General features: G+C 38.4%; 1 protein-coding gene across 3 annotated transcripts in view; it reads right to left on the bottom strand.

Moving 5' to 3' along the window:
- Positions 1 to 18,289, bottom strand: part of IWS1 (IWS1 homolog (S. cerevisiae)) — a 45,489-nt gene extending 27,200 nt beyond the window's left edge. For 2 of the 3 annotated variants that reach the window (XR_001137710.1, XM_012649940.1), the window contains exons 1-3: positions 17,959 to 18,289; positions 15,830 to 15,945; positions 1,108 to 2,179 (exon numbers count right to left, since the gene is read on the bottom strand). Coding sequence is in view for 2 of the 3 variants with exons in the window: in XM_012649940.1 (XP_012505394.1) it covers positions 1,108 to 2,179; positions 15,830 to 15,945; positions 17,959 to 17,992 (1,222 nt within the window). In the remaining variant the exon portion in view is untranslated. The remainder of the gene's footprint in view (positions 1 to 1,107; positions 2,180 to 15,829; positions 15,946 to 17,958) is intronic. The other variant, XM_012649941.1, reaches the window with a different exon arrangement.
- Between the last annotated feature and the right edge of the window lie 470 nt (positions 18,290 to 18,759).

Genomic DNA, 18,759 nt, shown 5'->3' with positions numbered 1-18,759 from the left:
TAATACAAATTATCCATTATTTTGCTTAGGAAAAAGTGGCCTGGCCAAAAGATGAAGAAAGAAATCATCCATATGAAAGTGAGCATCTATAGCTACCTTTCCTTTTGGGGAACAGAGAAAATTAAGATTAGATTGGGTAGCTCTTCATTTTCAGAATCACTGGCCTGATTCCTTGGGGGGGTCCTCGCTTTCCGAATCACTAATTTGGGGTTTGGGAAGCTCTTCATTTTCTGAGTCACTGGCCTGGTGCCTTGGAGGGTCCTCACTTTCTGAGTCACTGATACGGGGTTTGGGAAGCTCAATACTGCTGGGCAGAATTGCCATCCTTTCTATGTTGCCTAGTAGTAGCAGAACTAAAAGGGACTAGATATGCCTTTTTAGGAATATTTCACATGTTCCTTAACGCACTGCTGGCCATTTTGAAATTTCTTATCTTCCTTAACAAACTGGCAGCATGTGTGGTAGGTACTCTTTTTCCTTCTCCTTTACTAACTGTCGGATTATAAGGGAATATGTCTTTTTCAAAAAAGATAAGTTTCATAAAATAGTATTCAAGTAAAAATTATTATCTGTGAAAATGAGGTCTCAGGTAGCAAAGACTTGAATATTCTGAAGAGACATGGAGCCTCTAAATAGAATCCCCCAAAACTTCCCTGTATTTGGGTATTCAACAATGTTGAACAAATGAAGAGAAGCACCTCTGGAAGCTCAGTTGCTGTTTGGATGGGATCTAGTGATTCGCTATCAGAGACCTACAGCTAATTCTGCACACAGACAGGGATTTTATGTAAACATACTTCTTGGAAACATTACCCTTTCCAGTTAAAAAAAAAACAAAACTAAGTCTTTTCTATTCCCACTGACACTTGGTCTAGCTTATCACTTTGAGGGAGTCAGAAATTAATAGGAGCTGCTACAAAATCTCAAAGGAAATTTAACATTAGCTTAGCCAACTATACCCAGAGGAAATGACTGTCCGAGTGATATTTCAGAATATCAAGTTGAATGACGGATTATAGGTCTAACATAACAGAAAAGGTCACAATGTTTCACAGTTATAAACTTAGATGATAAGCTATTGATAAACAGCCCAAAATAATTCCTTACATGCTTTCTCTTCATCTTCACTATCAGAAAGCACAGCAGCTTTTCGCTTTGCTACTTTCTCCTCCTCGCCCTCCTTTTCTTCATCTTCATCACTATCAATTTTTTGTCTTTTGGGTTCTTCCTCCTCACTATCAGAACTGTGAAACCTTTTCCTATCCGTATGGCTATCTGACGGAAAGGAGTCATTCTGCATTTCTGTATCCTCTCCCTTATTCTCCCCATCACTGTCATCATCCGACTCTGGCTTCTGTTTGTGTCTGGAGGCATCTTCAGTCTCTGAATCACTAGCAGGTTCCTTCTGAGGCTCCTCACTCTCAGAGTCACTGACTCGGGGTTTGGGTAGTTCTTCATTTTCAGAATCACTGGCCTGATTCCTTGGGGGGTCCTCACTTTCCGAGTCACTAATTCGGGGTTTGGGAAGCTCTTCATTTTCCGAGTCACTGGCCTGGTGCCTTGGAGGGTCCTCACTTTCTGAGTCACTGATCCGGGGTTTGGGAAGCTCTTCATTTTCTGAGTCACTGGCCTGGTGCCTTGAGGGTTCCTCACTCTCAGAGTCACTGATCTGAGGCTTACGAAACTCCTCACTTTCTGAATCACTCATTCGAGGTTTGGGAGGCTCCTCATTTTCTGAGTCACTGACTTGGTGCCTTGGGGGTTCCTCACTCTCAGAGTCACTGATTTGAGGTTTTAGAGCATCCTCTGTTTCAGAGTCACTGGCAGGACTCTTTTGGACCTCTTCAATCTCAGAATCACTGGCAGGATGCTTTCTAACATCTTCGTTTTCTGAGTCACTTGCATGTCCATTAAGAAGTTCCTCATTTTCAGAGTCACTACCAGGTAATTTCCTGGTCTCCTCACTCTCAGAGTCACTCCCATGCTGATTGACATCTTCATTTTCAGAATCACTTGCAGGAGGCTCTGCACGTTCCTCAGATTCAGAGTCACTGTCCTTTTGCCTGTGAAGCTCCTCACTTTCAGAGTCACTAGCATTAAGATTTGAGGGCTCATCATTCTCGGAGTCTGTCACATGATGCCTCTTGGCGAGGCCATCTTCTCGATCACTAGGCTCATTCTGAAAAATAAAGTGAGGAAAAATTAGATAAGTGCTAAAAAATGTTTGGCAGTAAAATGATAAAACTTCCAACAATATTTTAAATCTAGGAATGTGTACATCTATATGTAGTATTTCTATCCTATACCTATAGAGAAACATCCCACTTTAAAGAAAGCCAATCTGTGAAATGGCTAACACGGTTTGGATCCCAAAATGGGGAAAGATAACCAGCCTTCACCAAAACAAATTTATAAAGCATACCCTCTGATTACTATCGGAGATTAATTTTAAAGAGCTAGGACATTCTTAAAAAGTCTAACTTGCTCATATATAATTCTAGTTCCCAGAAACTTAACTATACTTTTTCAAAGAAACACAAGCAAACGTAACCAAGTTCTTTTAAAAAGGAACATTCTTGGGTTTTACAAGGTTAAAATTCTTTAGGGAAAAGAACCACAAAGCTTTATTTTAGTTAAAGGATCAAATAACATACAGGGACCATGCTCCCAAGAGAATTTAAACAAAAAAGGAAAGGAGGAGCTAACGATTTCTAAGCACCTATTAAGAGTCAATCCATGTTAGGCTCGCTCCTGTTAGTTCATTCATTCCTCGCCAGAGTACTTCCCACGGTAAGAAAACTGAGGCTTAGAATAGCCATAGTCACGTATCTAGTAACCCTGGAACAAAAGCTTAAGTTTTAGAAAGAACATGATGAATCTAACTGCACTAATACACAATGTTACTGGAAATAATTACTCTGAAAATATGCTCTAGGGTACAAACTTGATATATGCACACTATAGTTATGTCTTTAAAAATGCAAAGAAAAAATATACAAAATTAAACATAGCAAAATATTAACAAGAGTTTTAGGATCTGGGCAACTTTTTTTCCCCATCCAGTATCTTAACTTTCAATAACATGGTGATAATATTCTGGTTTAAAAAGTGAAAGTATTTCTGTGTTTGAGTGTTTCCCCTTAAAACTCTACTGAGCCAAATATTTCTCTTTAGCATATGACTGAAGCTACGTGAACTTATCACAAATCAATTTTTAAGGACTAAAGAGTCTTTAATAATGTGCATGCCCACCATTATGCTCTGAAATAGTTAAGTGACTAGAGAATTCTTGTCATGACAAGATAAATGGCATGAAAATGTCATACTTTAACTCACCCTAGGCTCACTTAAAGACGACTAAGTGTGCTGTGTCTACAACTTCGAAAAGAGTAAAAAAAATTATAAGTCTGCAAAGCAAAAGTTTGAGTTTTTTTCATATTTTATTACTATCATTACAGCACAGCATTCCAAAGAAACAGTAATTGCTACACATATTCACTGAATATAATACATTCACGAAATTTTCCCAAACCATAAACTTTTCAAAATTCCCACAGGTGTTTTTCCTGATTTCTCACTGGGCACTCAGCACAGTACCATACTAGATTCCTAGTCAGTCACACATCACATTATCCCACTGAAACTGGCATTTACCTATTAAATGTAATATTAGGACTGGAGGAATAAAAGAATCTCGTGATTACAGTACAATACTCCATATATTGCTTCAAGTTCATTTAACCATATTTCTTAATTTAAAAGAATGTAGATGAAAAATTTATCTAGAATTTAAGACCTAAGAAGACAGGCATATTTTTGGTTTATTTTCTTCACTAAGGTATCCCTAGAGGATAGAATGGTCCCTAGAACATACACATAGTAAGTACAGGTTGAGCATCCCTAATCCAAAAATCTGAAATCCAAAATGCCTCAAAATCTGAAATACTTTGAGCACCAACATGATGTCACAAGTGGAAGATTCCACACATAAATACCCAACACAACTTTCATGTGTAAGGTTATTAAAAATAATGTAGAAAATTACCTTCAGGCTACATATAATAAGCTGTATATGAAATACAAATGAATTTCACGTTTAGACTTGGGTCCCATCCCAAGATAGCTCATCACGTACATGTAAATACTCTGAAATCCAAAACACTTCTGGTTCCAAGCATTTTCGATAAGGGATATTCAACCTGTATTAGCTGAATGAGTAATAGAGCAGTAAAGTAGGAATAATATAAAGTGAGAAATAATTAATTCAATAAGCATTTATTTAATGTCTACTATGTGCAAGGTGCTAGGAATCAAGTCTGAATTTTTCCCAGTGCCTGACCTTAAGTAGCTATTGTCTAATGAGGAGCCAGCAAAACATACCATAACAATATAGTGTGATTATGCACTATTATGATGGTATACTTATGTTTTGAAAGCCTACAGGAAGTGCATCTATATGAAACTGAGTTGCAAAAGATGTACAGACACAGGCACTTCTGTACTTAGTCTGTGATGACTTACTTAACTAGACTGTGGGGTCAGGGGAGAGAGGCATACAATACCAGCAGAGGCAAACTAAAGTAGGAGGCAAACTAAAATAAAAGGCAAAACGGAACATTACGGCCTTAGCAATTAAACTGCAAACCTAAAAAATCCAAAATACAGTTTTTTAAAAGTCAGATATGAGTACAACAAATTAATAGTAGAAACTGGCACTTAAATGTTATCTTCTGGCCAGGTATGGTGGCTCACACCTATAATCCTAGCACACTGGGAAGCCAAAGCAGGAGGATCGCTTGAATTCAGGAGTTCAAGACCAGCCTGGGCAACATATTGAGGCCTCATCTCTACAAAAAATAAGAAAAATTCACTGGGCATGGTGGCGCACACCTGTAGTCCCAGCTTATTTGGGAGGCAGAGGCAGGACGATCGCTTGAGCCCAGAAGTTTGAGGCTACAGTGAGCTACCATGGCACCACTGCACTCCAGCCTGGGAGACCTTGTCTCCTAGGGAAAAAAAAAATCCATTTTCTTAAATTCCCTCTTGGTAACTGTCAGAGAAATTTAGCACTCTGAGGGCCCTTAGAGGCTTTAGGAATGTCTATAATGGCTTATACCTCCTCCTTAGCAATTGTTCACACTGCGGTTATAAATAACTACTGGTTATCCATCATAATGAACAGCCTTGTTCTCCTCAGCACACAAATAGTAATCAAACTCTTTATGGACCAGAGCCACAATACATACACACACACACACACACACACACACGCGCGCGCATACACACGCACACACAGATAAGTGACCTTCTTAAACTGCCAAAGTAAATAATAATAAAATTGCCACAGGGCAAATATTAATTTGTAAATTTCAAAGTAGTATCTTGTCAAATAGAAACCCTTGTAAAGAATCAAAAAACCCAGGACATTTGCTTCTTTATCCATCAAAAGTATCAAACTCAAAACACTTGACCTTGCATACTACCCTATCATTATCTCTATCATTATAAATTGGTAGAACACTCAATACTAAAGTAAGTCACACAGTAAATTCCACGAGGAAATATCTATAGGAACATTTTCGAAAATATGTTTCACTGGAGCCTACTTCCAGAAGCTGTATTTGAAACTCTCTTACTGGAGTTTGTTATTACATATCAGTTTAATAAGCTTATGAAAGAATCTGAGAAATCCAGCAATAAACTAACACAATGCTGTCAATCCAGCGTAGTTCCTGGAATGTTGCAACACTTGAGACTCCAATTTTACAACAAGCACACACAAAATAAAGTGAAGCTATATACCAGAGTGTCTCTTGTCTGTCAAAAGCTGGTAGTTCTTACGATGAAAGAGTCAAAAGCAAAAGCACTCCTGATAAAGAATACTAGAAAAAAAACTATACACAAAGTTTAAGATTTTATGACAATGACACAAACTCCTGCCCATCTCTCTAGATCCATTTCTGCCTTCTCACCAACACCACCCCTATGCACTACACCAGCAGTTCCCAAACTTTACTGTGCATACGAATCACTAAGGGAGCTTTGGTGAAGACCATACCAACCTCTGTATTAATTCACTAAGTCCAGGGAAGGTGTCAAAGAATCTGTATTTATTTTAGAAATTCTACTCCAGTTCTAGTAGTGTGAAACGAACTTCACTCTGACCTCCATGCCTTCGTCTAGAATATCTTTCTCCTGCCATATCCATTTCATACCTCAAAATTTGGCAAAAATATTCCCCTCCTGAAGCTTTTTTCATCTTCTCTCAAGGTAGAATGGACTTTGTGCAACATAATGTGACAGGTCAAAAAGACCCTGGGATTCAAACTCTGGCACTGACACTTTCTACTGTGTCATCCACGGAAATTTTTTTAACTCCTCAAGCCTCAGTGTCCTCGATCTGATGACATTAGGAATAGTATCTATATTTTAAAGGGCTGTTATGAGGATTAAATGCATGTAAAGCAGTTAGCACAGAGCCTTTGAGCATTCAATAAATACTACTGATCATTAATAACAAAATCATTTTAATTTTTAATACAAAACATTCGCCCTTCAAAACTCAGCTCAAATATATCCTCTGGGAAGGCTGAGTTGCTTAGCCATTCTCTACTTCACATGTCCATACCATCTCAGACATCCATTACTACTTCACTGTAAGGTAACTGACACATTTATCTTCATCATATACTGACCTTAAAAAAAAAAAAAAAACAGAGGCCATTTAAAAAAAAATGTATCTTTTACCTGCAGCATAAAGAAGACACTCAAAATACATTCACCAAAATGAAAAAGAAATCCCACAAACAATGCTTAACAGAAAATATATGGAAAATAATGTTTGCAGTAAACATTATTTATTGAAAAATAATATTTTTTCTCCTCAGTTTGGCAGAATCGAAGACAAACGCTGAAACCTAGTACAAAGCATAAATGGAATCATAACAACTAGTAAGAAATAGGGTTAACAAGGACAGTAGTGGCCAAGAAGAATCTTCTAGTTGTTTTGAGGTCCTCCCCATAAGGATGTTTTCCTTATACTAACACAACCTCTTGCTGGAAAGATCCAAACAAGAGCAGACTGCCATCTTTACTCAACTGAAAGTGAGGCTGGAGCTAACCAGGGCCATCACCAACTTCAACAGTAGAAGGATGGCTGGGCCACTGCAGTGCTTTGCCTGCAGTCAGAAAGCAAGGAAAACCCAGGTTCCATTTCCATACACCTTCTTCCTCAATACTCCCACACCATATTTTTCTTCTGTGGGACCCTCACGAAGGGAACACTCTACTTGTCTATGTAGATGTACTCTACAAGCTTCTGGATTTTAAAATACACATTTCCTTCAATATATTGTCCTTAAAACAGAAACCAGCTGACAAAAACCATACAACTAATTTCATGCTGTCCAAGAGAATATTAAAGTAAAACAACAAAATTTAGAACTGGCAACTAGTTATAACTAGGTCACATTCGAGGGCCAACCCTCAACTTGGTGCTCAAACTGCTTCATTAAAAAGCTGTATTTCCAGTGATGACTATGCAAAAAGATCTTTACAAAGTCCTTCTCCTTCTTCCCTATCTGCCCCACTACAAAGCATGTGAAGCCATCTGGCCGAAACTTAATTCTTCAGCATCACCTTCCATTAAGCTATTCCATTTCCAGCCACAATAATCATTCTTGAAATATACCAAGTCATTCCCAATTCTAGGCCTTGTACCTGCTGCTCCTCTAGCTAGAATTACCACAGCCCCAACTCACTCTCTAGTCGGCTGCAATATCATAGCTACTAAGCTTCCTCCCACACAACTTCGTATGTGTCCTTTCTGTAATGATGCACTGTACAGTAGGCACCTGTTTGCAGGTCTGCTACACCCATCTGGACACTTTAAAGCTTTATGTTTGCATTGCTGTGCCTAGCAAATGGTAAACACTCAAAAAATGTTTACTGAAAGATATGGGTAATAAATTATCACACACATTATACAAACTTAAGCAATAGTGCCAAAATTTAGGGAAACACATTCTAATCTAAAGACTTAATTATCTTAATTCGGAAATCATATGACAAAATTGGGGACAGAGAAATGAATGCCAACTATCTCCTATTGCACAGGAGGTACATGGTAGTTGGGAATAAAAAAATCTTCAAAGAAAATACTGAGTCTAAACTTCAATACTTTTTCTTCAAATTTAAAAAACTACCTTTCCATGCATCCTTCCATCTAATCTGTTAAGAGACAATTTGATAATTTTTCAGTAAGGGAATATATACTAAAGACAAATTAAAAAGAGAAAAAAAAACTAGTAAAGAAAAGGTTTATCTTTATATTAAAGGGTTCTTTACAAGGTTCTTCTAAATTTTGAATTTTTTAGTACTTTTTAAATTATTTGATGCATGCTTATAAAACTGGGTTACCATATAAAATGATGGCACAGTTATTCTATTAAATTATTTTCCCTTTGATTTTAAAGATTAATGTGTACCGCAGAAATAAGACATAACCACACTACCCGAAGATCAACATCATTTACATTTTGGCATAAGCAATCTCCTTTCAATCTATTATCTATGTAAATTTACTTCAAAAAATTAACCAGGATCTAGAAGCACAACAATTCAATAGCCACATGGTGAATTCTCTATGTAACCACGTATTCTTTTAAAACAATCTCGATAGCTGCATTGCCATTCTTAACAAGTATTCTTACATTTTAATCACTCATATTCTATATTGTTGAGTATTTGTTTCCTTTCCTATGCTTACCATCCTCACTTTTCCATCTCTATGTTCTCATCCCAGGGTGGTTCTGGCACTTTACCCAAGGTGGCATTTGGGAATGTGAAGGGACATTTTTGGTTGTCAATGACCAGGGAGGATATGCTACTAGAATCTGACTTAATGCCCAGGAACCAAGACAATAAACATCCTGTAATATACAGGGATGCCCCAAAATACCTACCACTAGCTTGCCCAGAATCTCCTGTTCAGGAAAGCAACCTAGGCTGCTCTCTGTGCAGGGGGGGCCATGTACAGGACTCGGGGGACCTGACCCATCCACACACAGACAGTAGACCCAATGAGATGAAACAGAACAAAGGGCCCGATACAGAGGGTTATAAAAGACAAAGCATACTGGGTCCCTCTGGGATTTGAATTTGGAAACGTGGACAGGCTTGACCAATCAGTAAAAGGGATAAAAATGAAGTCAAATGAGGACTTCTGGCACCACAGCATGAGAAGTTCTATTGGCCTGCTCCCCAGTGAAACTGGTGAAATTATTTAACAGCAACCATTTCAAGTCTCTGGAAACAGCACTAAGGGCAAAGAGCAAATGGACAAACATCTACACAAATTCAACAAGAGGCTAGAGTCTCTGATATCTGAACCAAGATCAGCCCCCCCTTCTAACTTCCCAGGTAAGGGAGGCAGAGACTCTACGGCCTACTACTGCAGCCAAGAACACAGAGCCAGCCCCTGCCCTACCTTTGCCTCCAGTCAGAGGGCTTTCTTCCCAGGAAGAGCAGGACACGTCAGTGTTTCTCATCTGCCCTCTGATGCCTATTGCTGAGGCTAAGTTGTGTGTGGGTGCAGTTGAGAGGTGGGGGCTCCCACATGTTGCCCAGCCCTTACTCACGGAAAGGTTCTACTGTGGGCACAGCATGGTGAGAATACTGGGGCCCTGATCACTCTTACCCCAGCGTGTCAGACTATGCCAGGAGAGGCAAGCCGAGAGGACTTCAGGTTGCCACCTCATTCCTACCGCTCACCCAGAGCTCAGCTTCTAGAGCTGGGGGGTCATTCATAGAGAAGCCTGCCATTGCTCCCACCTTCAGCTCCAGACTCTGGCTCAGAGATTTTGCCTAGAGAAAATGCAGGTTATAAACCAAATAGCTCCTAATCTCTCCCCAAAGAAACTTACTTCATTTCTAATCAAATTTGGGGAAGTTGTGGTGGAAGGTACTTGGAGGAGCCGTCCTGGGGTCAGAGCAAACATCAAACACTGATCTCAGAAACTATTCCTTCAAAGGAGCCAGAATTTAATTAGATTAGTTTGGGGGAACAATTTATGCCCCAGAGCATTGTTGAAAACAATGGCAGGATCAAGGGGCAAAAAGTGGAGTTTAACAGCTGGGTGTGGTCAGAGAATGAGAAAAAAAGAGCACTACCAATACTGTTGCCAGCCCAGGTGACCCTGAGTGTACCCCAATCTGTACTTCCTTGAGGAACAACATCAGAGACTTCACACTGTGTGTGAGTAAACAGACTTCATTAAAATAATGGAGCTAGTCACTAAGCAAATAAGTAAGCAAATAACAAAAACACTCCCCTAAGGGACCAGTATCCAGAGTTGCTACAATACTCTCTAAAATTTCCCGTTTCCAACAAAAAATAAAGAAGCATGCAAAAAACCCAGGCAAGTATATAACTGATACATTGATGGGGGCGGGGAAGCAGGCAACAGAAATGGCCTGTGAGAGCAACCGATTAGACAGATCAGAAAAAGATTTCAAGTGGCTATTGTAAACATGTTCATAGAACTAAAGGAACACATGAGCCAGAAGTAAAGACAGCATGATGATAATGTTGCATCAAATAGAGACTATCCATAGAAATGGAAATTATGACTCATCACTTACAAGGGAACCCCAATAAGATTACCAGCTAACTTCTCAACAGAAACAATGAAGGCCAGAAGGTAGTGAGATTACATATTCAAAGTGCCCACAGGCCAAAAAAAAGAAAAATCCCATCAACCAAGAATCCTATATCAAATGAGATTACTTTAAAAAAATAAAGACTTAACAACAACAAAAAAATACTTTCCCAGATAACTAAAACTTGAGAGAATTTGTTGCTAGAAGACACACTATACAAGAAATACTAAAGGAAGTTCAGGCTCAAAACAAGAGATCTCAGACGGCAATTTGAATCCACATGAAAACACAATGAGCACTATAAATGTAATTACATAATTATAAAAGATAGTATAAATATATTTGATTTTTTCTTCTTTTAACTGATTTAGATAGCAAGTGCATAAAATAATATGTATATAATGTACTGTTGGGCCTGTGACATATAGAAATTTAATGTATTTGCCAATTACAGCACAAAGGAGATGGGTAGGAACAAAGTTGTACTAGGCTAAGGCAATGATGGGAGAAGGTAAATAATTATAACAATGTACTTTTAGATTTGTAACATTAATAAATGCAGTACGTATAACAATATTTTTAAAAGTGAAAAAAGAGACTAGAGCTACATAGGAGTAACGTTTCTCTTTAACACTAGAATTAAGATACAATTCAGCTTTCCAAGGGTGGCAGCAGGGTCTACAGACACCACCCCAGGAGTGGGAGCTGTCCTATCCTATCCCCTCCTCTCACACTTCGCATTCCAATCAATAAAGGCTGTTTCTACCGTAGCAAAAAAAAAAAAAAAAAAGATACAATTCATCTGAAGTTGATTCTGGTAAATTAAGATGTACATGGTAAATCCTAGAGCAACCACTAAAAAAAAGTGAATAAATTAAAATGCTACATTAGAAAACATCCACTTAATGCAAAAAAAGCAGTAAAGAAAGAATAGAGACAAAAAGACATGAAACAAAAAACACAAAAGTAAAATGGCAGACTCCAACTCTATTAATACTAGATGTGAATAGATTAAATAATCCAATCGAAAGACAGACTGGATTTTAAAGAACATGATCCAACTATATGATGACAACAGGAGACACACTTTAGATTCAAAGACATAAACGGACTGAAAGCAAAAGGACAGAAAAAGATGTATGTATCATACAAACAGCAAACACAGGAAAGCTGGAGTGGCTATAGCAATATCAGACAAAATAGACTTTAAAAGAAAAAAATGTTATTAGAGATAAAGAAGGACATTTTATGCTGACAAAAGAGTCAATCCATCACGAAGATGTAACAATTATAAATATATATGCACCTAATAACAGATCACCAAAATACATAAAGCAAAAACTGACAGAAATGAAGGGAGAAATAGATAATTCAATCATAATAGTTAGAGACTCCAATATCCATTTTCAATAATGGAGAAAACAGTTGGATAGAACTATTAGACATCAGCTCAATAAGGAAACAGCAAACTTGAACAATATAGACCAATACACACTGTTACTGATCCTGATTTTAAGATTTTGATATTTTGTTCATCATATCTTTCTGCATTAATTTTGAGTTTTAAAATATTTATCTTGATCACTGAGTTTTTTCAAAACTTGAAAAAAATAAAGCCAACCATACAAGAAACAGATATTAAGAATAGCCATTAGGCTGGCCCATCAATGACAGATGGACAGGACACACTCCCTGGACAGAAAGATTTAGAGGCCCCACACAATACATATGGTATATTAAACTCTTATTTTCTTAAGGTAGTCTGACATGAAACTTACTTATGTACAATTATTTTAAAAAAATAAGTTAAAAGTTATTTTTTAATAACATCGTCTTCTAATGAAGTGGTTAATAAATCTGCAAAAATTATTGGTCTTCAAAATTTTATCAGCATTTCCTACACTGACCACTACCTTACAGATTGTGTGTTTATATTCCTTAGAGATCTAAAGATACGTGTGCAGAGTATATATTGTAGGTGAAATGAATTAAAAAAAAATACTAGCCTAAATTCTAAAATGCAAATCATTATTTGGCAAATTAGGAGCACCATCTGTGGTAGGCAGAACAATGGCTTCCAAAGACGTCCACGTCCTAACCTCTGAAACCTGCAAATGTTACTTTACATGTAAAAGGGACTGTGCAGATGTAATTAAGGCAAGAATCTTGATAGGGAGATTATCCTGGATTACCCAGTAGGCTCGATATAATTATAAGGGTCATTACAGGAGGAACGCAGGACAGTCAGAGACACAGATGTGATGACAGAAAGAAGAGATCAGAGTTTTGAAGATGAAGAAAGGGGCCTCAGCCAAAAAATGCAGGCGGCCTCTAGAAGCTGAAGAAGGCAAGGAAATGTATTCTTCCCTAGGGAAGGAACACAGCCCTGGCTGACACCTTGATTTTAGCCCAGTAAGACTCATTTGAAACTTGACCTCCAGAAATGTAAGATAATAAATGCGTTGGTTTAAGCCACTAAGTTTGTCAAACTAATATATATCTTTCGGGCTTTAGTCCTGTAATGTGCACTGCTTCATTTAATAGAACTGTACTCTTTTAACATTCCATTAATTTCTAAAAAATATTTTTAATGGGAAAACAATCCAAAATTTCTTCTTAGAAGTCATTATATACATATGAGAGAAACACATTATATACATATGAGAGAATGAAAATGCAGGAGAAATAATGTCAAAACGTTAATAGTCATTTCTGTGATAGCAGTGATGCTGACTTTAATTTTTATAAGGAGATCGGGTCTCGCTATATTGCCCAGTCTTGCCTGGAACTCCTGGGCTAAAGCAATCCTCCCACCTCAGCCTCTCATAATCTTTTTCTTTAAATTTTAGATACAGATACTCCTTAATTTATGATGGGGTTACATCCTAATAAACCCATGGTTAAGTTGAAAATATCTTAAGTCAAAAATGCATTTAATACACCTGAACTACCAAATATTACAGCTTAGCCTACTCTACTCTGAATATACTCAGAACACTCACTACAGTTGGGCAAAATCACTTAACACAAAGCCCATTTTATAATAGAGTGTTGAACATCTCATGTAATTTATTGAATACTGTGTTGAAAATGAAAAACAGAGTGGCTGTATGGGTATGCATACAGCTTTTGCATCATTGTAAAGTCGAAAACAGTTAAGTTGATCCTTAGTCAAGGATTCTGTGATTTCCAAATTTTCATCACACACATTTATTTATTCAGAATCCATTATCACTACAAAAAAGTAGCTGAAGATGCTGAAAGGCGAGCCTACATTATGTTTGTAAGTGCAGCACGAAGCCACATTATGACTACCTTAACAGGTTCTAAACTGACACTGGTCAAACTCCTGATGCTGTTTCCAAAGTAGAAATTTGAAATATCATGCACTAAATGTTCTGTAACAATGTTTATGTTATCAAGTAATTTCTACCTATCATTAATTGGTATATTAGAATTTACTCTAAATGTTTAAGAGCATACAAAAACTTGAGCGACATAAAAATCTATAAAAGATGAGCCTTTTCCACACTCTCATTTAGCTCTCTGACCTCCCCTGCCCACTACTGACGCCACTCCAGCCACACTGGCTCCTTGGTGCTCCTTGAAGACATCAAGCACACTCCCACCTTGGGTCTTTGCCAGGAAAGTTCTTCTTCTACATATACATATCTATGTGGCTATCCCTACACCTCCTCTCACACCTTGGCTCAAATGTCACTTAATAAGGCCTACATCGACTTCCCTATTTAACACCAAAACCTGCCCTCCATCCTGGCACCCTTCACTTTGTTCTAATTTTCTTCTTCTCCCACAGCATTTTTTACCTTCTAACAAACTATATAATTCTTAAAAAATGTATACTGTTTAATGTCTTTCCCTCCCCATTGGAAAATAAATCCAAGAGAAGGATTTTGACTTTTAGTCACTGATAGTCCAAAGCACCTAAAAAAGAGCTTAACACATAGCATGCATTCTATAAATATTTGTTAAACATGTGAATATACTAATTACAATTTCTAAGAATTACTGTTACTAAAAATTGGACACTTTTCTGCACATGTGTAATCAAGCAAAGTATACGGCATATAAAGTTCTTAAAAGAAAACATAAGGCATCTTTATCATTCCTATTTGTTTCAGTTTGTGTCTACCAAAGCTTGTGGCTGATTACTGAAAAAATGTTCCAATTTTATCTTGTTAACACTGTGCAGTAGAGACTGTATAACCAGGAAAGCAAATTAAGTAGTTTTGAAATACTTATGCATTAGGCCAAATATGTTAAAACATACACAAGATCCAATCCTACTCTGTATTAAACAAAAACAGCTTTTAAAATTACATTTGCTTTGTTATTACATACATTATATACTTTAAAATTACATTTGCTTTGTTATTACATACATTATATACTTTAAAATTACATTTGCTTTGTTATTACATACATTATATGCATGTAACAATGCAAAATTAGAAGGCCAAATCCTGATATAAATTTTGATAGGTAATAACCCCTATAACTTTCTATTTCAACTAGTATTTCTTGAGATTGAAAATGTTTATTGTGCCAATAAGACATTATTTGGGGAATGGAGAAACTTAGACAAATATCAAAGGCCTGGCTCATTTTCTGACTTGATATGCACAGTTAAAAACTGCCTAATATTTAGGCCAGGCGTGAGCCACTAGCACTTTGGGAGGCCGAGGTGGGAGGACCGCTTGAGGCCAGGAGTTAAGACCAGCCTGAGAAACAGAAAGACTCAGTCTCTACAAAAATAACCAAAAAAATTAGCCAGGCGTGATGGTGCACTCCTGCAGTCCCAACTACTTGGGAGGCTGAGGCAGGAGGATCACTTGAGATCAGGAGTTTGAGGATGCAGTGAGCTATGATGACCCCACTGCACTCTACCTTAGGCAACAGAGCAAGACCTGTCTCAAAAAATTAAAAAAAATTTTTTAAAAAACTGCCTAATATTTGAAATGTGACCCAATCAGACCTTATTTCCCTATGATTTCTTCAGCAACCAGATTATCCCTATTTATTTATTTTTGAAGAAATTTTCTATTATTTTATACTGACTGACCCCATGACAGGGACTCTACAACTCCTAAATATAACAGATCTCATAGAATGCAAGGGAAAAACCTCCCCGAAGATGTTTAGTCAGTACCTCTGAATGGTGCTGTACACTTCCAGTGTCTGATCCGGAGTGCTGCTCATTTACATCATCCTCACCGTCTGACCCTGAATCTCGTTCATCCTGTACTGGGGTAGCGCCACCATCATCTGCTTAAAAATAAAACAAAAACCCACTTATGCTGTAAGATGGATGATATCTACAGCTGAAAGGAACACAATGAATCAAGGATACTACATAAAAGCAAAAGTTACCATGCATGAAGCATAACTAATCATGTTAATACTTTGAACTAAACAATACTCATGCAAATATTAATATCAACAACCATAACATGTACTGGGACATGCGTGGTAGCAAAAGTACATCATAAAAGGAATGAAGCTTAAGAAACACCACTAAAAACCAAGTCAACAAATTCTAAATAACAGTGTGCCATTTAACTATCTGAACTTCATTGATGATAAAAATTGAGTCTTTCTCTCCATAGCACCTACCACCTTCTAACATACTACATGATTTACCAAGTTGTTTAATGTGAGTCTCCTCCACTTGAATCAAAGTGCCACAGGAGCAAGGATTTTAGTTCACTGCTGAATCCCTAAAGGCCAGAACACTTCCTGGTATGTGACGTACTTATTGGTTTATGAATGAAGAACGGAAGGAACTCCAGTCCGGAAATAGTGAAAACTCATTAAATTAATGCACGTGTCATAATATTACAAAATGGTAAATATGAATTGCTACCTAACTGTAACCAATACTTCATAAAGTAAAACTGTATTTAGAGGAATTTAGGGATGTTTGAGGATGCAGCAAAACTTGGTTAGGGGATTAATAAAAATAAACATTTTTTAAAATGAAATAGTCAACCTCAGGAAAAACAAAAGGTTGTACAAATGCAATCACTATCATACTAATGAGCTACTCAGTTAAGGAGTAAAAAGTAATTACACAATCATAATAAAACAGTTTTGAAGCTTAACAATTATGCTGCAACAGTGGGAGTATGGGGGAGAAGAGGGCACATAGAGGCTAAAACACTGTCCTAGCAAAACAGTCATCATTACAGAATGCCTAAAAATGATGCAACAAGAGACAGAATAAATCAGGAATACAAAGGTAAATACCAAAAAACAGCTAAGAGAATAGAAAGTTGGTGGGGGTTAGGGGTAAATCAAGGTACTATTTTTTTGTTACCTCTTTTAGCACTTAACCTATGTACATGTATTATATATAATTACTTTTTTAAAAAGTTATTTAAAAACACAAATGAATTGAAAAAACTAATCTAAAAACAACAGGAAACGTTTTAAGCAAAAGAGCAGCACATGCTTGGAAGACTGTAGTTGTTACTACTTGCTGTCATACATAATGAAACAACCTGAACTCAAAACAGAAAAATGCTTAACGCTTAAACAATTTAAGCACGTTGATACAGAATGCCCAAATAGAACTAGCACATAAGGGGAAGCAAACGTAACGTGTTTTCTCCCACTACGTTCTGCCTTACTCAACTTTGTATCACGGGTGCCTAGCAGCGTGCTAGCCAAGTGGAGCCCAGTTAAGTGTTTATTGAATAAAAAGGAAAGAAGGGAGACGTCGGTGAAGGAAAGATCTCAAGGTGAAGGAAAAGCACAAAACCCATCAATAAGTGCCAGAGGTGCACTCCTTAGTCTAAAGAATTTATGCAACTCAAACAAGTGTCCTGCATTTTCTTACGTCCTGTGTTGTTACAGGCGAGACTAAACTACTTCTAACCCGCGGAGTTAAAAGTCTAAGGAAGATCCTAGTCCCTAGGATTCTCAGAAAACTCTCAACTCCCGAAAAATCCTTCAGTAGACACTTCTTCCTCCCTTGCTCTTTGCACACAGTGGGAGCTTAATATATGGAAGTGACTTTTCAATTTCAGGAAAAACCTTGGCCGATTCAGAAGATGGCTTTCCCTTTAGAATCCCCTCCCCAAGGTTGTAACTTTGGGCTCACAGCTGGTCGGCGAGCTCTTCCCATTCAGCCTCTCAGTTCACTTCAGGCCGGGTGAGGGGAGGGAACCTCTCAGGGGCTTCCCCCTCCTCCCCTCCCTTCCCCGCAAAGATGCAAAGCCAAACTCCGCCGAGAAGCTGCTCCGTCCCCCATCCCTGTCCCCCGAACTCCTGCCCCACCTGACTGGTCGCCACTGTAATATTCCGAGTCCATCGCAGGCGGGCTCTCAGCGGAGAGTGTCCGCGCCCCGCGCCGCCCCCGTCACCTCCTTCCTGGCTGTGTGACCCCCGATGGCGCGGACCGGTGCTCAGACGTCCCCGCCCGACCAGAGAGTTTGGAGGGTGCCGAAAGTTAAGAAAGCAGCAGCCGCAGATGAGAACGCTTCGACCTAGAAGCCCCGGAAGAAAAGGCCGTACCCGGGAGGCCGGCAGGCAAAGGGGTCGGCGTTCTACTTCCTCCTAGCGCCTCTCGGGCCAAAATGGCGTCGGCCCACGACCCTCAAAGGAATGTATCGCGCAGGCGCCGTCACCCGTCAACCGTCCAATGACAAGACGCAACGGTAATGACGCAAGTCACGGCCGGAAAGGAGACTACTGGGAAAATTGTGCGGGAACTCGGGTTAAATGTCTTCTTCGGGAGGAGCCTGATCTGTCCTCCGTGGAAATGATAATGTTACTTTCTCGGTTCTGTGTCCGCGCCTTGTTTGATGAGCTTTTGAGTTACTCTTCCAAAAAATGAAGACCCGCTAAAATTACGTTTTCCTTCATTCGGCCCAACCAGTATGTTTGCGAGGAAGTGGCGCATTACCCTGTAGTTTGAAGCCGAGAGAGAGAGAGAGAGAGAGAGAGAGAGAGAGAGAGAGAGAGAATGAGAGAGAGAGAATGAGAGAGAGAATGCGTTTCTAACTGGTGTGATCAAAAGTGCCTCCTTTCAAAGCATTTTACTTTCTTCTTAAAAATAACGACTTAAGGCCGGGCGCG

The sequence above is a fragment of the Propithecus coquereli genome, unplaced genomic scaffold, assembly GCF_000956105.1.
Source record: "Propithecus coquereli isolate 6110/MARCELLA unplaced genomic scaffold, Pcoq_1.0 Scaffold307, whole genome shotgun sequence".
Taxonomy (NCBI): Eukaryota; Metazoa; Chordata; class Mammalia; order Primates; family Indriidae; genus Propithecus; species Propithecus coquereli.
This window is presented reverse-complemented; position numbering and strand designations above follow the sequence as displayed.